Source organism: Hypomesus nipponensis, chromosome 24 (assembly GCF_054491055.1).
Source record: "Hypomesus nipponensis isolate SF chromosome 24, ASM5449105v1, whole genome shotgun sequence".
Lineage (NCBI taxonomy): Eukaryota > Metazoa > Chordata > Actinopteri > Osmeriformes > Osmeridae > Hypomesus > Hypomesus nipponensis.
The window spans coordinates 9,124,078-9,144,782 of NC_140384.1; the positions used below are offsets into that span (position 1 = coordinate 9,124,078).

At 51.3% G+C, this 20,705-nt stretch overlaps 3 protein-coding genes across 3 annotated transcripts in view; 2 read left to right on the forward strand and 1 right to left on the reverse strand.

The window, feature by feature from the left end:
- The window catches only part of LOC146233116 (uncharacterized), a 50,915-nt gene extending 42,383 nt beyond the window's left edge, over positions 1-8,532 (reverse strand). The window contains 2 exon segments of the mRNA XM_084690031.1: positions 4,037-4,087; positions 8,485-8,532. Coding sequence (XP_084546157.1) covers positions 4,037-4,087; positions 8,485-8,532 — 99 coding nt within the window.
- A 49-nt stretch (positions 8,533-8,581) lies between these two features.
- LOC146233118 (C2 calcium-dependent domain-containing protein 4C) lies at positions 8,582-9,871 on the forward strand. The gene has a single exon (XM_084690040.1). The coding sequence runs from the start codon at positions 8,582-8,584 to the stop codon at positions 9,869-9,871; it is 1,290 nt and encodes a 429-aa protein (XP_084546166.1).
- A 676-nt stretch (positions 9,872-10,547) lies between these two features.
- Positions 10,548-20,705, forward strand: part of vps13a (vacuolar protein sorting 13 homolog A) — a 36,150-nt gene continuing 25,992 nt past the window's right edge. The window contains 22 exon segments of the mRNA XM_084690802.1: positions 10,548-10,755; positions 13,734-13,777; positions 13,866-13,908; positions 14,041-14,136; positions 14,289-14,390; positions 14,703-14,812; positions 15,097-15,156; positions 15,261-15,320; positions 15,505-15,585; positions 15,814-15,871; positions 16,058-16,185; positions 16,866-16,972; positions 17,101-17,272; positions 17,414-17,476; positions 18,140-18,272; positions 18,427-18,521; positions 18,643-18,785; positions 19,252-19,453; positions 19,589-19,703; positions 19,901-20,037; positions 20,159-20,291; positions 20,414-20,531. Coding sequence (XP_084546928.1) covers positions 10,656-10,755; positions 13,734-13,777; positions 13,866-13,908; positions 14,041-14,136; positions 14,289-14,390; positions 14,703-14,812; positions 15,097-15,156; positions 15,261-15,320; positions 15,505-15,585; positions 15,814-15,871; positions 16,058-16,185; positions 16,866-16,972; positions 17,101-17,272; positions 17,414-17,476; positions 18,140-18,272; positions 18,427-18,521; positions 18,643-18,785; positions 19,252-19,453; positions 19,589-19,703; positions 19,901-20,037; positions 20,159-20,291; positions 20,414-20,531 — 2,300 coding nt within the window. The 5' untranslated portion in view covers positions 10,548-10,655.

Below are 20,705 nucleotides of genomic sequence, written 5' to 3' on the forward strand. Positions count from 1 at the left end.
GTGAACGGGGGAGGGGGTCCGTACTGCCCGCTCACAGTGACTTATGCTCGGCCTTCCTACCTGCTTAGCATCCCAAAGGCTTCCATAGCCCCGGCCATTGTCACACCAGCGTCTGAACAAATAATTGAGATGCACAAGTGGCAGAGGGACGCGCGAGCTTGACTTGAAACCTGCTTGGGTCATTATCAGCGCGTGCGGGCGCTCCTCTTTCTATCTGTTCTCTGTATCTCTCCTCCAATCATCTCTCGGGTTTTTTTTTATTACTCACAGGGTCTTTTTTATTTATTTGACTCTCCCAATCATCACATCCTCATTCTGTAATTTGTGTTTTCCTTTTCCCCCCTCCAGACCAGCGTGTCACATTTCCCGCATATAATTTCCCCTCTACTCTTTCACTATAACACAATGACACACACACAGAAAGTGACGTGCACACACACGCATCTACACGTATCCCCAACACCGGCACACAAATACACACACACACACACACACAAATATACACCCGCCTGCACACACACATCCACCCTCCCCCACCCCACCCCTCCACACACACGCTCTCTCTCCAGGAAGTCTTTAATCTATATTAGGAGTGGTGGCGTTAATTCTCTGTTCTGGCTCCTGTGGAACGACCCTTCCTGTGTAACTGTATAATTAAACATCTCTAATTAACAGACAATAAGAGCTGTAATAATGGATCAATTAGCCTCCCTGATCCTCTGACTCTGAATCTGTCAAACCTGCCTCTGGAATCCTAATAGCACATGAGGACATCTTAATTAACCCACGTGTGTGTGTGTGTGTGTGTGTGTTTGGCATGTGTGTTGGTGTGCATGTTATAGGTTAGTAGGTAAAGATAAATTAACCTTCACATCTCATTAGAAAAGACTAGAACTGGGGATTTAACAAATAGCCATGGAGTGCTCACACTGTTAGGTTGAATATAACAGCAAGGAGGAAGCATGGGTTATTAAACAATAACATATAACACACACATCTTCACAAAGCCACGCGTAGGCCTTGCGGTCAACCCTGTCTCAACATGGCTGAAAGTGAGAGGACGCTACTTGGTTGACGCAAGGCAAACACATCATTATTTCTCATCAAAACAGTTAGCTTTAACCAAACTGCGGAGCATGAATATGAAAGAACTCTCCGTCCATGGAAATGTGTTTAATTTGAGTAATAAGAGTGTTCGGAAGAATAAATTAAGAGGTCAGAGGGGCGTGTGGGCGTGACCCTCGGAAGCACATCGCTCCCGCTCCGGAATCGGAGATGACACATTAACCGTAATTACCCATACTGCACCAGGGCGGGGTGGCAGATCATACATGCGTTTTTTTAATGACCAACAAGAGCAGGACATTGTAATGAGTAGCTTAATTCATTAATGGTCTCGTTCATTCATTTCCACACACACATACACACGTTGTCTCTATCCGTTTCTCTCTCTCTCTCTCTCTCTCTCTCTCTCTCTCTCTCTCACCCACAAACACACACACACAGAGGCCAGCCTCAACCCTCCGGAGGAAGTGGAGGAGAGGAGAGGAAGAGGAGGAGAGAGGAAGGAGGAGAGAGAGGAAGAGGAGGAGAGAGAGGAAGAGGAGGAGAGAGGAAGAGGAGGAGAGAGGAAGGAGGAAAGAGAGAAAGAAGAGGAAGAGGAGAAGAGAGGAAGAGGAGAGAGGAAGGAGGACAGAGAGGAAGAGGAGGAAGAGGACAAGAGAGGAAGAGGAGGAGAGAGGAAGGAGAAGAAAGAGGAAGAGGAGGAGAGAGGAAGGACGAGAGAGAGGAAGAGGAGGAGAGAGAGGAAGAGGAAGAGAGAGGAAGAGGAGGAGAGAGGAAGGAGGAGAGAGAGGAAGAGGAAGAGAGAGGAAGGAGGAGAGGAAGGGGAGAAGAGAGGAAGAGGAGAAGAGAGGAAGGAGGAGAGAGAGGAAGGAGGAGAGAGAGGAAGAGGAGGAGAGAGGAAGGAGGAGGAGAGAGGAAGAGGAGGAGAGAGGAAGAGGAGGAGAGAGGAAGGAGGAGGAGAGAGGAAGAGGAGGAGAGAAGAAGGAGGAGAGGACAGGAGGACACAAGAGAGAGATGGCACAGGAGGAGGAGGAGAGGAGAGATCCCGGCAGCGTCACCTTTCCCCTCTCTTCCCACTAATGAAATTATAATATTCCTAAGAGGCTTTCATCTCCAGCTTTACATCTCAGAACCCATCTAATTACTTTGCCATTACACGTTATACACTAACGGATCACCTTGTAACCAGTTGGGTTTCAATAGAGGAGCACCTGTTGCCAACACACAGTACAGTAATCCGGACAACCGTACGAGTGACAAACTGTAGGATTCCCCATTTCTTTCGTCACGTCATCATAAACATTGATCATGACCCTACAGCAACAGTACAGCCAAGTTAATGCTTATGCTTTCCCTTGGTTCAGTTATCACCATCTGCCAACTGTCAGTACTCTGTACTGTACGAGGGATTATAATAATAAAGTATTCAAAGCATATGTTTTCATAAGGAAACTCTTGATCTGGTCTCAGGGTCAGCTCCAGGGGGGGTGCCATACATTGTAGCTATAAGAGGCTCTACGAGAGAGTTTAATATAAAACACCACCGTGTGGAAACCAAATACCCGCCCATCCGATCAGTTCCGGAGCCGGGCCTGTCTGTAGTCAAGTGCTCCACCCCTGAGCTATCAACATCCCAAGGCTAGCTGTCTCCAGAGTGCTCCGGCTAAACCTGTGATTCACAGCAAGCGTACATCTGCTGACACTCAGAGGCAATGGCTGCTCAGTGTCTCCATGCCCGCCCTGTGTGGCCGGTAGGCGGGTCGCTAGCGTGTCGGCCACCCCTGCCACAGGCCAATGAAAAGCCCATCTGGAGGACGTAAACGTTGCCGTGCCGACAGAGAGAAGCTGTCTGTGGAGTGGAGCTAAACGACAGGTCAGCTGAAGAGACCAGGAGAGAACTATAACTCTCTCTCTGCTGCCTCCACCTCTCTCTCTCTACTGCCTCCACCTCGCTCTCTACTGCCTCCACCTCTCTCTCTCTCCTGCCTCCACCTCTCTCTCTCTACTGCCTCCACCTCGCTCTCTACTGCCTCCACCTCTCTCTCTCTACTGCCTCCACCTCGCTCTCTACTGCCTCCACTTCTCTCTCTCTACTGCCTCCACCTCTCTCTCTCTCCTGCCTCCACCTCTCTCTCTCTACTTCCTCCACCTCGCTCTCTACTGCCTCCACCTCTCTCTCTCTACTGCCTCCACCTCTCTCTCTCTACTGCCTCCACCTCTCTCTCTGCTGCCTCCACCTCTCGCTCTCTCCTGCCTCCACCTCTCTCTCTCTACTGCCTCCACCTCTCTCTCTGCTGCCTCCACCTCTCTCTCTACTGCCTCCACCTCTCTCTCTGCTGCCTCCACCTCTCGCTCTCTCCTGCCTCCACCTCTCTCTCTCTACTGCCTCCACCTCGCTCTCTACTGCCTCCACCTCTCTCTCTCTACTGCCTCCACCCCCCTCTCTACTGCCTCCACCTCTCTCTCTCTACTGCCTCCACATCTCTCTCTCTACTGCCTCCACCTCTCTCTCTGCTGCCTCCACCTCTCTCTCTACTGCCTCCACCTCTCTCTCTACTGCCTCCACCTCTCTCTCTCTACTGCCTCCACCTTTCTCTCTCTACTGCCTCCACATCTCCCTCTCTGCTGCCTCCACCTCTCTCTACTGCCTCCACCTCTCTCTCTCTACTGCCTCCACCTCTGTGTCTCTCTACTGCCTCCACCTCTCTCTCTCTACTACCTCCATCTCTTTCTCTGCTGCCTCCACCTCTCTCTCTGCTGCACGCTCTATCACCTATGTCTCTCACCCTCATCTCTCTTTCCCTCACTCCAAACCCCTGTCTTCATCTCCTTTCTCGTCTCTCTCAGACCATTAATCCCCCCCTCCCTCTTTCCATCCCTCTTCCATTACCTTCTCAATTCTCTCTCCCCCTCTTATTCTCTCATTCCCTCCCCTCTCCCTCCCATCTCCTCACTCCCTCCGCCCCCCTACCTGTGTCGGTTGATTCAGTGTTGTGGGGGGAGGCCACAGATGAACTCCAAGCTGAAGTGATCGTCTCCAGTCGTCCTCTCACAGAAACAAGGTTCTTTGACGCCGCCCACCATCTCCCAACCGGCTGTGCCCCTTTAATGGACCAAATCATTCCAGGTTATTAGACTTTATTGCACTTTATTATGGATTGAATTAGGGTCAGGGTGGCCTCTCATCTTGGCCACCAGCCCACGTTTATCTCTCCTTTTGTTCTTTGCGGAACTTTCTCTCACAGAGTGGAAATCTAACTGGGTAAACTTTTTCTTTGTTGAGAGGATGAAGTGTAAACCGCTGACCTCGACCTGAACTCTTCGTTTGGACAAAGGGATGAGTTACTACACACACTTGAAGCTCGCATGCATCACATCAGCCCTGAGGGGACGTGTGAGTCTGTGTGTGTGCCTGCAAGGTCTGTTTGCTAAATGTAATGCAACTGAAGCCTGACATCCCTTTTCAAGGTCTTAAGGCATACGCTTGTCTCCAAGGTGTTGGATAAGAGGAGAGGGGAGGGAGAGAGGTGAGGGGAGGAGGGAGAGGAGAAAGGGGGAGGAGAGGAGAGGGGAGGGAGGAGAGGAGGGAGAGGAGAAAGGGGGAGGAGAGGAGAGGGGAGGAGAGGAGGGAGAGGAGAAAGGGGGAGGAGAGGAGAGGGGAGGAGAGAGGTGAGGGGAGGAGGGAGAGGAGAAAGGGGGAGGAGAGGAGAGGGGTGAGGGGAGGAGAGGAGGGAGAGGAGAAAGGGGGAGGAGAGGAGAGGGGAGGAGAGGAGGGAGAGGAGAAAGGGGGAGGAGAGGGAGAGGGGAGGAGAGAGGTGAGGGGAGGAGGGAGAGGAGGAAGGGGGAGGAGAGAGGAGAGGGGAGGAGAGAGGTGAGGGGAGGAGTGAGAGGAGAAAGGGGGAGGAGAGGGAGAGGGGAGGAGAGGTGAGGGGAGGAGGGAGAGGAGAAAGGGGGAGGAGAGGAGAGGGGAGAGGTGAGGGGAGGAGGGAGAGGAGAAAGGGGGAGGAGAGGGGAGAGGTGAGGGGAGGAGGGAGAGCAGAAAGGTGGAGGAGAGGAGAGGGGAGGAGAGAGGTGAGGGGAGGAGTGAGAGGAGGAAGGGGGAGGAGAGGGGAGGAGAGGTGAGGGGAGGAGGGGGAGGAGAGGTGAGGGGAGGAGGGAGAGGAGAAAGGGGGAGGAGAGGATAGGGGAGAGGTGAGGGGAGGAGGGAGAGGAGAAAGGGGGAGGAGAGGAGAGGGGAGGAGAGGAGAGGGGAGAGGTGAGGGGAGGAGGGAGAGGAGAAAGGGGGAGGAGAGGAGAGGGGAGGAGAGAGGTGAGGGTAAGGGAGGAGGCAGAAAGGAGGGAGGAAATTTGGCTACCTTTGTTCTCTTGTTAGCGTTAATTGAGACTGTGACAGAGGTCCAGCAGGAAGGTCCTCCCGCAATGGCCTGAACATTTATCTCTCTATTAGAAGAAGCACTCTGGGTTTTTATTGGCCTAATAAAGTCCATCTTAACTCCCACAAAAAGTCACCTGACCCTTGAGCTCCGTGGCCCCCTCTCTCCCCCTCCCCTCTTTCCCCCTCCCCTCTAAACCCCTCTGCATATTCATCACCAGCGGAGACACGGGCACATTGTTTCTCGGGATCAGCTAATTGCTGTTGTCTTAAATTAGGCAAACATGCGAGACTACGCAGAGGGAGCGTACAGACAAGACACAGTGTGTGTGTCAGTGTGTGTGTGTGTGTCAGTGTGTGTCAGTGTGTGTCAGTGTGTGTCAGTGTGTTAGTGTGTGGGTGTCAGTGTGTGTGTGTCAGTGTGTGTCAGTGTGTGTGTGTCAGTGTGTGTGTGTGTCAGTGTGTGTGTGTGTCAGTGTGTGTGTTAGTGTGTGTGTGTGTTAGTGTGTGTGTGTCAGTGTGTGTGTGTGTTAGTGTGTGTGTGTCAGTGTGTGTGTGTGTTAGTGTGTGTGTGTGTCAGTGTGTGTGTGTCAGTGTGTGTCAGTGTGTGTGTGTGTCAGTGTGTGTGTGTCAGTGTGTGTCAGTGTGTGTGTGTCAGTGTGTGTGTGTGTGTCAGTGTGTGTCAGTGTGTGTGTGTGTCAGTGCGTGTCAGTGTGTGTGTGTGTCAGTGTGTGTGTGTGTTAGTGTGTGTGTGTCAGTGTGTCAGTGTGTGTGTGTCAGTGTGTGCGTGTGTGTCAGTGTGTGTGTGTGTGTTAGTGTGTGTGTGTGTGTGTCAGTGTGTGTGTGTCAGTGTGTGTGTGTCAGTGTGTGCGTGTCAGTGTGTGCCTGTGTGTCAGTGTGTGTGTGTGTGTGTGTGTGTCAGTGTGTGTGCGTGTGTTAGTGTGTGGGTGTGTCAGTGCGTGGGTGTGTTTGTGTGTGTGTGTGTGTCAGTGTGTGTGTTATGTGTGTCAGTGTGTGTGTCAGTGAGAAAGAAAGAAAGAAAGAAAGAAAGAAAGAAAGAAAGAAAGAAAGAAAGAGGGAGACCGAGACAGAAAGAGAGACAGAGTAAGGGAGTAAGGGAGACTGATGCCACTGCAGTATTAGATTAACCAACTACTGCAATTCTCATCTATGACCCAACTTTATTAACTATGAAGTCATTATTAGCGAGGCAGTAACAGATGAGAGTATATACCGGTACCTGATTAACTGAAAATATGTCTGAATTAATACAAAACACACGGCGTAGAAAACGAGACTGAACATACACACACAGCTCGTTCCTGGCCTCTAGTGGTCCTTTGGAGAACATGACTGATACGCGGGTTTTCTAAACATGTGTGAGGTTGTCTCTTGCTGTGGTCAAGAAGTCACGCAGCAGGTCTCGGACAATACACATATAGATAGGACAATGTGTACTTTCACCTCTGGAAAGAGCAACATGCAGAAAATAGTACAAACGATGAGTTATGACTGAACCACCTGTGTAGTGTTCTTCCTATGCCTTAAAGTTGTGGAATGTATACCGTTTAAGGACATGTTTTGGTGGGTGCTATATTTGTATGTTACAGCTCATGCATATAAAGTTCATCTGAGAGACATGTTAGTCAGTCATGCCAACCACTTTGCCTGTCGTGGTGACCTGATCCGAGCAGCTCGATTAATAAACGAAGTCAACTCTTTTTCATTGTGATGCGTTCCTTGGCCCATCCTCCGACAGAATATCATCATAACAATGACCAACTAGAGTTCCACCAGAGAACGTGGAACGGTGGAGGAAAGAGGCGATGGTTTGTGTCTACCCACGCACACCTACATCATGGTGAAGGTCAGGCTTTGAGGTGGAGGCAGAAGGCCAGAGGGGGTCGTGGGACTAGAGCTGTTTTCTTTAAGCTCACTGGGGGTGGGGTGGGGGGGGGTGGGGGGGTGAGCCGATTCGGCAGTCAGGGGGGTGATGAAATCATACAGCGAGGTGGCGTTCTGCATTATTGTTTCTGCTGCAGTTGAAGAACATTGAAGCCTTGTGGAATGTTCCAGAACTCTAGTTAATGTTTTATGCGACGCACAGGTAAGACAGAGTATCGACAGGCACAAAAAGACGATTTAAAATTTATAATCTACTGTTCTCTGCCAGTATCACTGAATTGGAAGGTTCATGTGACTGCGTCCCAATGGGTGAGGTGTGAGTGTGTGTGTTATGGCTGGCCATATCTGACCCAACAGCGACCGTTTACCAAAAAGTAGATGGGCTATTTGCACAAGGCGAGAGCAAAGCTTTAATAAATGCAACCAGAAATATAGCACATTTATGTGTTCTCTGCGTATTTATCAATAATATTCCTATCACACTGTGTGTGAGTGTGTGTGAGAGAGTGTGTGTATGTGTGTGTTTGGGGAGGAGGGGGGTAGGGGGGAGGAAAGCTGCTCCCTGTGAAGATGTGAGGGCAGTTGGCCAGTGACGCACAGTGAAATTAGACTTTAAAAGACCCTCAGTTTGCCCTTCACCCGTTTAGAAACAAACTGCTTTCTCTTTCACACACACACACTCCAGAGACCAGCCACACCGGTTTTTACACACTACATAAAACACACCTGTCAGGTGCTGCCGGTAAATTTCACCGATCTGTTTAAGAGCTAGACATCCACTCTGCTGACTGTGAGGGTAGCCTTGGACTACATGTACCGATGTAGGAGTCTTCTTCAGTCACCACGGGTAAGAGTTCATGGGGATTAGGGAGTGGTTAGGGAATCGGGCTATTAATCAGAAGCTTGCCGGTTTGATTCCTGGCCCTGAAAAATGATGTTGTGTCCCTACTTGCCTTGGGGGAATGTCCCTGTACTTACTGTAAGTGGCTCTGGATAAGAGCTTCAGCTAAATGACTAAATGTAAATGAATTGTTGCTGAGAGGAATCACTGTTGTGAGGACGCCTGATCCATGGCTAATCCTCCCATGTTCCTTTTGACAGCGGGACATTTCCAGGACTCCAGAACTGTGGTAAGATTCAACTTGACAGTCGTCGTTGGGATACACAAGGTAGCCCACAAAGTCCATCATCACCCGAGAGCCGGAGAACCTTATATCCGGAGATCCTTAGAACCGGATCATGTGGCTGGTGGGGAGGATCAGTGAGGGCTTGGAGAACATTCCCCAGGATCTGAGACGCTATGTGGGCAAGAGCAAGGACGACATCTCAGCCAAGACCAGCCTCTCCAACAAGCTACACAGCAACATCCTGACGCCAGGCAACATCCCAGAGTTCTGCCTGCCCCCTCGTCTGACCAGGAGCCCCCTGCTGGCCAGCCAGAGAACTGCAGCCCCAACAAGCATGCCAAGGATCAGCCTAGAACCCTCTGGATCCCCGCATCCGACGCCACATGTCCCACAGAGAGAAAACGCCCGGGGAGGAAGCGGTACGGAAGCCCAGAAGGGTAAAAAGCCCCCGCCGTTCTCCGCTGAGGGATACGGCCTCGAGGGGATGCACGAGAGGGCCAACACCAGGCGCAAAGAGTCCTTGTTCCATTCCAGCCATCCTGTCCTGACTCTGGACAGATCCCTGCCTCTGCCCCTACCCAAAACCACCACCAGGGCAGCGCAAGAGAGAAACTTCCCCAAAACAAACATCCGATCCGGGCTGACGATCTCCTTAAAGAGCCTATCAAAGACGGGCAGTACCGAGAGCGACACCCTCTCGTCTAACGACTCCACCCCCCTCGGCTCCCCCCTCCTCACCCATTCTTGCTCCAGCCCCACCCTCACCCTCCTGCTGGAGGGCGTCGAGGAGGGACACCCCCTCCTCCAGCCAGGCCACAGCAGAGGGGTTCCACCACCAGGGAGCCCCCTGTCGTGCTTATTTTTTACCCCCAGACAGAACAGGAGGAGGAGGGGAGTCTCACCCCAGCCGTTCCCCCTTGCCCACCATCCAATCCCAAACCTCGGCTCTCTGGCTCCGCCCCTCCTCTTCCCATTGGACATCCTCCATTGCCAGGAGCGTCCGCGGCGAGAGCGCGTCCTCCCGTTAACGGAGCGCAGCGGGGTCCACCTCTCCGCAGAGCGCATCCCCTCCCCGGTGGACCCCTACCTTTCCACGGTGCGCGTGAGGGTCGTCTCCGTGGAGGGCCTGAGGGACGACGGCGACCTGCGACCTTTGAACTGCTGCCTGAGCCTGTGCCTGACCCCAGGGAAGCTGCAGAGGCAGGAGAGCACCGTCATCAAGAACTGCCGACGCCCCGTGTTCAATGAGGACTTCTTCTTCACAGACCTGAGCCCAGACCAGTTGCTGGGGCTTGAGCTCAAGGTGAAGGTGCTGGACAAGGCCGGCCACTCCGCCCTGAGGAAGGGGGCGGTGCTGGGAGTCACCACCGAATCCTTGGCACAGCTGCTGCCCTTTGATTAAGAACTGCCCCAGGAACCAGATACTGCCCCAGAGACCAGGTTTAACTGGCCCTTAGTGGTCCTGTGTGGCCTGTTTCATCCCCTTCATCTGCGATTGGGCCTGTTATGTGTAACTTCTTGGTTGTGTCGATGTTATAGCTTGCTATTGTTGTTTTACTTAATTTGTCGCTTAAAGCTGCAGTAAGTAAAAAGAATATTGAAAAAGAATGTTGAATGTGAAAAACAGTGCCACCAATTATTGTCTGAATTTAAATGCTTTTGATTGACAGTGGTTTCCCAAAATAAGCCATTGAGGAAGGTTTGAGATTGGTTGGAACAAGATGTATATAGGGGACAAACTATTTTGTCTGTTAAAAATTAAACGTCAAGTATTGTACCTTTAACACAATGATCAGCATCAGCAGATCTGCATCCCCATAACCTAGTCTAGGACATAAACATTGCTGCTAGCTTACATTATTACTGACACTATTCAAAGCAGCATCATACAAGGGGAGATTGGCTTTGAGAGCCTACTACTGTTGTGATTTACTTACAAGCAATAAATAAAAAATAAGTGTGCTTGTGGTCAACTTCGGTTTTCCTACTAGAAAATGTTAACACCCCGTGGTTCGTCGTCACGGGCTTTAGTTCTTCGTTGAAGGGTAAGACTCCGCCCATCACGAATACTCTAGTTTACTAATCGAGGTCGCACGATTTAGAACTACACCCCCTTGTCCTCAGACTAGCGAGTCAGTCGAAAGTGAATGTAAACATGGTGACTGAGAGGTGAACTCCAAGGCAACATGGTCTTCGAAAGCGTGGTCGTTGATGTCCTAAATAGGTTTCTAGGGGACTACGTTGTAAACCTCGATAGCTCACAGCTCAAGCTCGGCATATGGGGAGGTAATACGCTTGTTTTTGACGGAGGTTGACTTGCCAGCTAACCAGCTTGTTGTATCTGAGACATGCATCATGTTGCTGCTGTAGCCAGAATGCTAGCACTAACTAACGTCGTGCATTGCCACTGTACAATCAGCTGTCAGTGTCAATAATTTGTATATTGCCTACAAGTAACCTTCATATAATAATTATCAGCTAGATAACATTGCACACGTAGCTAACCTAGCTAGCTTGCTGTAGTATTAACGTAATCTAGCTGGTCTAGCAGTACAGTAGCAAAGTAATTTAAAACCATATGGTGATTTAATAGAAAATATAATACAACGGATTAAAGCTAAAGCTCTCGTTCAGGTCTCGGGAACTCAAGTGACCACACCCGGTGGAGTTCCTTGTCCCATGAATAGTCATCCATGGCGAAGTCCTGGTTAGCTTCTCAGCTAGATGTCATTTTGAGTGGAATGGTAACTTAGCTCAACCATGTCCTAGTTGCCAAAACAGTAAGGATTAGGAAGCTACCTATAATAGTTAGCCTTTCTTTCTCTCGTCCGCACTTCTTTCTCTCCCTCCCTCTATCTCTCCACCTTCTTATCTCCCTGTTTTGTAAGAACATGTCAAAACTTGCATGACTGACGTGCAACTATCTCATACCGACCTTACAGGACAGTAGCGGTTTAGAAAAAGACTCCGGTTTCCTCCGTGTTTTGCTTTTGCTCCAGATATTACCTGAGTGGTGTTTAACCTGCAGCCTGATAACTGCTGTGCCCTTACCACTAATGTACTGTTTGCTTTGAACCAATGCGCAGTCAGACACCGCTTAAACCTGAGACCTGGTTGTAAAGCTCTCAGTGGACTCATGGCCTTTGATGGGATCGATCCTCTGATTAATGCCAGATTGGGCTGGTCAGGCCTGAGCTGGGGTAGACTGGGGTGGGCAGGGTTATGGGGGCTGAGCTAGTCTGGACTGGGTAGGTGTGGGCAGGGTTATGTGGGCAGGGTTATGTGGACAGGGTTATGTGGACAGGGTTATGTGGACAGGGTTATGTGGACAGGGTTATGTGGGCAGGGTTATGTGGGCAGGGTTATGTGGACAGGGTTATGTGGACAGGGTTATGTGGACAGGGTTATGTGGACAGGGTTATGTGGGCAGGGTTATGTGGACAGGGTTATGTGGGCAGGGTTATGTGGGCAGGGTTATGTGGGCAGGGTTATGTGGGCAGGGTTATGTGGGCAGGGTTATGTGGGCAGGGTTATGTGGACAGGGTTATGTGGACAGGGTTATGTGGACAGGGTTATGTGGACAGGGTTATGTGGACAGGGTTATGTGGGCAGGGTTATGTGGACAGGGTTATGTGGGCAGGGTTATGTGGACAGGGTTATGTGGACAGGGTTATGTGGACAGGGTTATGTGGGCAGGGTTATGTGGACAGGGTTATGTGGACAGGGTTATGTGGACAGGGTTATGTGGACAGGGTTATGTGGGCAGGGTTATGTGGGCAGGGTTATGTGGACAGGGTTATGTGGACAGGGTTATGTGGGCAGGGTTATGTGGGCAGGGTTATGTGGGCAGGGTTATGTGGACAGGGTTATGTGGACAGGGTTATGTGGACAGGGTTATGTGGACAGGGTTATGTGGACAGGGTTATGTGGACAGGGTTATGTGGGCAGGGTTATGTGGACAGGGTTATGTGGACAGGGTTATGTGGACAGGGTTATGTGGACAGGGTTATGTGGACAGGGTTATGTGGACAGGGTTATGTGGGTTGCTTGGTGGGCCACATTGAGTACAGAGAGGGGGGACTGCGTCACCAAAGCCTTTGGCAAAGGTCAGGAAAGGTCATCTTACCTGACTGATGATGGAGGTGCAGACCTTTGCACAGCGATGCAGGAAGCCGGTTGATAGTAGCCTGACAGCAATGTCACAGAAATAGGAGCAAATAAGATTTGAATTAGGAAAAGTCAAGAAAGCAAGGTCCTGGACTTGGAGCATTGCCAATTATTATAATTTGTTGTCTTAACTTCGGTTTATGACCGGAGCTCGGCGCTTCAAACCACAAAATAAACGAATTATAGGATGTATATTGTCTCGTAGATCCATTGCTTTAATAATACTTTTGTGTAGTTGTAGGCTATGACTTGCACGACTGTATTGGTTATGCATTTTCAAATGACCTAGTTTGCAACTCATTGTTTTTACTTGTTTTGTCATGGGTGAGAAAAGTTTTAAAAAACATGAAGGAAAAACTTCCGTTTTCAAAGCTAAAAGGCTTCACAGTTTGGCTTCACTTGATGCGCGTCCCAAAACTAGTCCAAATAACAAAAATAGAAATGTTGCCCTACAGTAGTCTGGAGGAGTGGTGGCTGGGGTCGCCCCATACAAAACAGTAAAAAGTGTTGAGCCCAGTGTAAACTAGCAATGGTTGTGCTTGTGTCGTTAGCCCAATTCTCAACTCGCACTCAAATACCGGAACCAGTGTAATTATACAGACGTTAGACTAAACGTATGTTGTTAAGTAGGGCCAATTAAATATAAGGAGCTTTGAAAGCTAAATTCTTACCTTTTCTCTCCGGTAACGTCAACGGTAACAGCACCCACTAACGTCAGCTTCTAGAATTACGAAATTGACACGCGGAGGAGCGCGAATATCGGCCTCTTCAGCGCGGGTGTCGGCCAATGTTGATTACCTCATAGAATTGAGTTGGCTGAGGACACACACACACACACACACACACACACTGTCTCTTTCTTTTCACTCATATATTCACACTCGACAATGCTATAATTTTGTGTTTCTTGAATATTTTAATAATTTGAAATACATCATTGATGTTCCTGGCAGACAGACAGTTGAAGCTTATTACAAAACTGTTAGCATTAGGCCTAGACAGACCTTGATAAGCAAAGTAGAATGTCAATAGCAGCGATAATGTACTTGACATAGTGAGATACCCAACACCGATAACATATATTCCTGTTTCTTCAGGTAATGCGGTGCTGAGAAATCTTGAGATAAAGGAGAATGCCTTGGTAGGTTCATTGTCATTTTCATGTTTGAACTTTTTTGTGTGTGTGGGTTTCCTTGGGTTTGTTGATGGTGTTGCACTTGTTCTTTCAGAGTCAACTGGACATTCCTTTCAAAGTGAGGGCAGGGCATATAGGTACGTTTTGGATTCCAATATTGACCTAATTTCTACACCTCTGTAGTGAAAAATGTGATATTTGTCGTCTGTTCTGTTTCTCTCAACTTTCCATATTTCCTTTTCTCTCTCACGCTCTGTAATTGTATTCAGGACGGTTGGAGCTTAAGATTCCTTGGAAGAACCTGTACACCCAATCAGTGGAGGCGACACTGGACGGAGTCTACCTGCTCATCGTGCCCACAGCCAGTAAGAAACCCCCGTCCAGTATGACCAGGAAGTGCCCAACTCTTTCACACAGGCAGATACAGCCAAACATGGCACTGCATACATTTGTGTTTGTGTGTGTACTGCTCGCGTACGTATATGCAAGTGTGTATTTACGTGCGTACGTGTGTCAGGTATCAAGTACGATGCGGAGAAGGAGGACAAGCAGTTGCAGGAGTTGCGTCAGAGGGAGCTGCAGAGAATCGAGGACACCAAGCAGAAGGCCGCCGAGCAAGGTCAGACGTCATGGAGGTTGTTGTGGAAAGAGCCTCCAAGCTCTACGCTCAAGGACACAAACCGTGCACTGTGACCGCTCTGAGTGTCTAAAACTACCATGGAACATGCATCACCGGGAGATCCCCGATCTTTGAGAAATCAAGAGATCAATAGACGGGAAAAAAACATGTTCATCACAGTGACTCTTACCTCTGTGTCATATAAAGCATGTTCAACAAAGCGATCCTTACCTACCTATCGTACAAAAACATAGATGTACCCAACACTACCCTGGTAGTAATCCATGTCCCTGGTTTCTTCCTGCCGTTCAGAGAACCCCACCATGGAAAAGCAGGACACCTTTGTGGAGAAGCTAGTCACCCAGGTGATCAAGAACCTGCAGGTGAAGATCTCCAACATCCACGTCCGCTACGAGGATGAGGTGAGTGTCTAATCTTTCTGTTATCCGTTCAGGAAGTGAAGAGCTGGAGGGTTTTGCTTCCTGGGCTAAGATCAATGTCATTTTAAAGTTTTTATTCATTTAGTTGACACTTTTATCCAAAGCATACATGCAAATACTTTTTAAATACTTGTGCATCTTTTTGTTACCATCTATTCATATAATATATATTTTTTTCCTTTCTGTCTCTCTTCTTCTTCTCTCTCTCTCTCTCTCTCTCTCTCTTTCTCTCTTTCTCTCTTTCTCTCTCTTTCTCTCTCTCTCAGGTCACCAACCCTTGCTGTCCTCTGTCTTTCGGGGTATCTCTTCAAAACCTCAGCCTGCAGGTACAGTAAACATTGAGTATGATCCTGCTCAAACACTTGGCTGTATGAGGCTGTGGATGCTTCTGAGTCCTGACCCTAAGCTGAACCCTGTCGTGTTCCCACAGACGTGTGACGCAAACTGGAAGCCTTGTCTTCTGGACGAGAAAGCCAAGCTCTTCTTCAAGGTAGTGTTTTCCTGCTACCACAGCTACTGTTTGGACATTCAACAGTCTGTACAGCTGACGTTATAACATCTGTATTTGCTCATGGATTTGTAACTGCACAATTCTGTTGTGATGAGGCGTTGTCGTGTGTGATATGGAGGCTTGTCTGTAAGATATCCCTGTGTGTTCGTGGTTTTTTCTGTAGCTCGTTCAGTTGGACAACCTGTTTGCCTACTGGAATGTCAATTCCACCCTCTTCTCCAACCACAGCCCAGATCAGGCCCTGGTGAGTCACCCTGTCAACATCTAACTGTGTGCTGTGTGAGCAAGCTTGTGTTGTCTGTCTCTGTGTGTGAGGGTGTTCTGTGAGAGTGTGTGTGTATCTGTGTGAGCTAGCTTGTGTGCTAGCTTGTGTTGTACATCCCTGTGTGTGTGTGTTTGTGTTAATGAGTGTGTGCGTGCGTTATTTGCAATTTCGAAACTAATTGCCTCTTCCTGTTTCCGGTTACCATAGCTATGTCTCCAGAACAGCATCACCGCTCAGTGTTCCCTCCCCGGCAACCATGACTTCAGTGAGTACACCATTCGGTCTTGACCTCATCCCCCGGGTCACATGCTCCATGGTCAGGCAGTCATCCATGGATGATGATAGCCCAAACTAGCCTATTATTATCACCATCATCTGATTGTATTTGCTGAGATATCACTGCAAGATCAGGCTGACCAATCACTGTGTCTTCTCTCTATCCTTGTGGCAGTTTTTCGTCCAATCACAGCGAATGCCAAGCTGCGTATGAACCCGCGGTCGGATGTGGACTTCTCCTCGCCCAAGGTGGACCTGGTGGTCAAACTGAGAGAGGTGGCCATCGAGCTGAACAGACCCCAGGTAGGACGGACAAGGAGGGAGGACATGGAGGGATGGAAGACAGGGAGGGAGGGAGGACAGGGAGGGAGGGAGGGTGAGAGGGAGGACAGGGAGGGAGGGAGGGTGAGAGGGAGGACAGGGAGGGAGGGAGGGTGAGAGGGAGGGTGAGAGGGAGGGTGAGAGGGAGGGAGGACAGGGAGGGAGGACAGGGAGGGAGGGAGGGTGAGAGGGAGGACAGGGAGGGAGGGAGGGTGAGAGGGAGGACAGGGAGGGAGGGAGGGTGAGAGGGAGGACAGGGAGGGAGGGAGGGTGAGAGGGAGGACAGGGAGGGAGGGAGGGTGAGAGGGAGGACAGGGAGGGAGGGTGAGAGGGAGGGTGAGAGGGAGGGTGAAAGGGAGGGAGGACAGGGAGGGAGGGTGAGAGGGAGGGAGGACAGGGAGGGAGGGAGGGTGAGAGGGAGGGAGGACAGGGAGGGAGGGAGGGTGAGAGGGAGGGAGGGAGGGAGGACAGGGAGGGAGGGAGGGTGAGAGGGAGGGTGAGAGGGAGGACAGGGAGGGAGGGTGAGAGGGAGGGAGGACAGGGAGGGAGGGAGGGAGGGTGAGAGGGAGGGTGATGGAGACTGAGAGCTGAGCTGGACGTTTTGTCTGTGTGTGATCATGCTCTATCTGACCCCTGACCTCCCCCTCTCCTCTTCCTTCCAGTACATCAGCATTCTGGAGCTGCTGGGCTCTGTGGACATGATGTCACGCAACCTTCCATACAGGAAGTACCGTCCAAGAGTCCACGTTCACACCAACGCCTACCAATGGTCAGAACCCTTTACCAAGCAGAGAGAGCTCTCTGGGATACCTACTGCATCACTCTGCTTCAGATATGCTCATATCTCTGTCTGGTGTGTGTGTGTGTCTGTTTGTGTGTGTGTGTGTGTGAGACCAGGTGGCAGTACGTGATAACGGGCATCATGGAGGTCGATGTGAAACCCAGGCTGCACATGTGGTCATGGAAACACATCAAGCGTCACCGGGTGACGGTGAAGCGTTACCGGGAACGCTACAAGGAGAAGATCACCAGCAAGAAGCCCCCAGACCCCCTGCTCAAGGAACTGGAGGTCCTCTCCTCTTCCGGCCTTTATCTTCTCAGCCTTTGATGGATGATGGACATTAAGTAATTGACAACTATCCATGTGAGTCATCTGTTAAATGGCTAAATCAATACTCTTGTCTTTCTGTGTGTGTGTGTGTGTGTTTAGGAACACGAGAAGACGCTGGATATCTTCAACATCACTCTGGCCAGACAGCAGGCTGAGATGGAGGTATGCCAACAACAAAGCAAGCAGCACAGCCTGTCTCTCTTATGTCTCCTCTTATCTCTCTCCTCTTATCTCTCTCCTCTTATCTCTCTCTTATCGGTCGTCTCTTTCTACACATCTCGTATTTCTCTCTCTCGTGTCTCAAGTCTTACCAAGCGGCGAGATCTTCTCCTGATACGACACTCCCAGTAACGTGTGCTGCATTCACGCGTGTGTAGACTTCCTCAGTGAGTGCCGTCAGGGCCTTGTTGGTCTGCATGGTGTAAACAGCTAACCGCTGTCCCAGGCCGCTACTGTGGTCGCTTCACAGCTCCGTGGACGATGTGTCATGTGACCTCCCGGAGACTCCTCTGTGGTCGAGTTGTTACAGCTCACACAGACTCAGCTGTTGGCTGGCGCTGCTGCTAGACTGCTGGTTAGGGTGAGATTCACACTGGTACTTGGGTTGATGTGGATGTTAACACTGCCCCTCCCCCCCCCTCCTCCCTCCTCCACCCCCCCCCCCCCCTCCCTCCTCCACCCCCCCCTCCCTCTCCTCCCCCCTCCACCCCCCCTCCTCCACCCCTCTTCCTCCCTCCATCCCCCACACCCCGTCCTCCCTCCACCCCCCTCCTCCCTCTCCTCTCCCTCTCCTTTTCCTCCCCTCCACCTCCCTCCTGTCCCCAGGCCAGCAAGGCAGGCCTCCGTATCTACCGCCCAGGGCTGAAGATGGAGGAGGAGGAGTCTCAGGGCTGGTTCGGCTGGGCGTGGGGCTGGGGAGGCCAGAACGCCACCCAGGCCCAGGAGGTGAAGACCGGAGGTGAGACACGGGGGACACCTCTCAATACTCCGAGGCACACGACACCTGGATGTTGATTTGTGTGTTTGTCTTTCACCTTCTCTGTTCTGTTGACCCGGCTCCTCCCCTCTCCCGGCTGGCCACGCCCCTCTCCCAACTGGCCCCGCCCCTTCAGGGTTTGATGGGCTGATGACACCTGCTGAAAAGTCCAAACTCTACACTGCCATTGGATACAGCGAGACAGCTGTCAATCCTAACGTGCCAAAGAATGTGAGTGGCTGCTAGCCCTAAGCCCCGCCCAGATTTCTTGTAGTGCTGAGACACATGAGAAGCAGAGTTATATAGAAAAGTTACACACACACACTAAGTGTCTGTTGATGTGGGCCTGCAGTTTGAGGACATGAAGGTCGACTTCCACATGGAGAAGCTGTCAGTGTCCATCAAGGACAGCAAGGACAAGGATGAGATCATCAAGCTGACTGTGGAGGAGCTGAAGTCCCTGCTGACCCAGAGGCCTGGGGCTCAGGCCATCAAGTAGGCTGGCTGGTTCTGTCTGTCTGTCTGTCTGCCTGACTGCCTGTCTGTGTCTCTCCTATGCTGTCTATATCCATCTCTGCTTGTCTGTCTGCTGGTTCTATCTCTCTTGTCTCCCTCTCTCTGACCTCCTCTCCCCTCCCTCCCTCCCTCCCTCCCTCCCTCCCTCCCTCCCTCCCTCCCTCCCTCCCTCCCTCCCTCCCTCCCTCCCTCCCTCCCTCCCTCCTCTCCCCTCCCTCCCTCCCTCCCTCCCTCCCTCCCTCCCTCCCTCCCTCCCTCCCTCCCTCCCTCCCTCCCTCCCTCCCTCCCTCCCTCCCTCCCTCCCTCCCTCCCTCCCTCCCTCCTCTCCCTCCCTCCCTCCCTCCCTCCCTCCCTCCCTCCCTCCCTCCTTCCTCTCCCTCCCTCCCTCCCTCCCTCCCTCCCTCCCTCGCTCCCTCCTTCCTCTCCCTCGCTCCCCTTCCCCCAGGCTAGTTGCCAGGCTGAGTCTGTTTGAGGTGACCGGGCTGTCCAGTAACCGGGTGGCGCCCACGCTGCTGTCGTCGAGGAAGGCTGCCACGGTAACGGGCACTCCCCTGCTGAGCATCCTGTTTGAGACCAACCCCCTGGACGCCAGCGCCGACCAGAGGCTGAAGGTGGAGTCCCAGCCCCTGGAGATCATCTACGACGCTGTGAGTCTGGCTGTGTGTGTGTGTGTGTGTGTGTGTGTGAGAGAGCACAGGTGTGTGTTTGTGATACAAAGATGTGTATGTGTGTGTGTTGGCTCCTTGTGTGTCTGTGTGTGACAGTGTTTCTCTGCCCTGTAGGTAACAGTGAACGGCATGTCGGCCTTCTTCATGCCCCCTGACGACCTCCAGCTGGACGAACTGACCAACGCCACGCTGATGAAGCTGGAGCAGTTCAGAGACAGGACCGCCACAGGTGTGTGTGTGACCTGCTTGCTTTCCTCAGGACAGGATATCAGCCTCATAGACCAGACTTCCTTCTAAAACCCCGCTCTTTATCTGTAGTCAGTTGCACTTTCCGAGTTGACACATCCTCGCTATCCTAAGCACACACATTGTCTCTCTCTCATTCTCTCTCTCGTTCATTATACGCCCTGCACCCCCTCTCCCCAGGACTGCTGTATGTCATCGAGACCCAGAAGGTTCTGGACTTGAACGTCAACCTGATGGCGTCATACGTGATCATCCCTCAGACGGGCTTCTACAGCGGCACCCAGAACGTCATCCTGCTGGACCTGGGACACTTCAAGGTCAGGCGAGGATAAGGGCTCGCCGAGGGCGTTTTAAAGAGGGGGTTTTCTCCAAAGCTGTGTTCTGGGAGATTCGAACCTGCAACCTCTTGATGTTGTGTCCGGCCCTCTGTGTGTGCAGGTGACCAGTCAGAGCAGGAAGGGGCTGCCCCAGCTGTCAGTGGGCAGCAGCACCATCGATGAGTTCATGTCCCGTGCATATGACAGCTTCGACGTGCAGCTCAGCAGCCTGCAGCTGCTGTACAGCAAGCCTGGTAGGGGACATGAAACACACTCACTCACACACACACTCACACACACCCGCACACACACCCGCACACACACCCGCACACACACAGTTGCACCTTCTCAGTCACTCCCGATGCTCCTGTGTTAGACGGGGACTGGAAGAACGCCCGTAAGCTGAAGAAGTCGTCTCTTCACATCCTGGAGCCTGTGGACCTGAAGGTGGTGTTCAGCAGGGCCATGGTGGTGTCTGACCCTCGCATGCCCAAGTACGACTCTGTCCCTGCTCACGTACACACACACACTCACTCTCTCAGACTAACGACTCTCTCTATCACACACACACACACACTCTCTCATACTTACGACTCTCTCTATCACACACACACACACTCTCATACTTACGACTCTCTCTATCACACACACACACTCTCTCTCATACT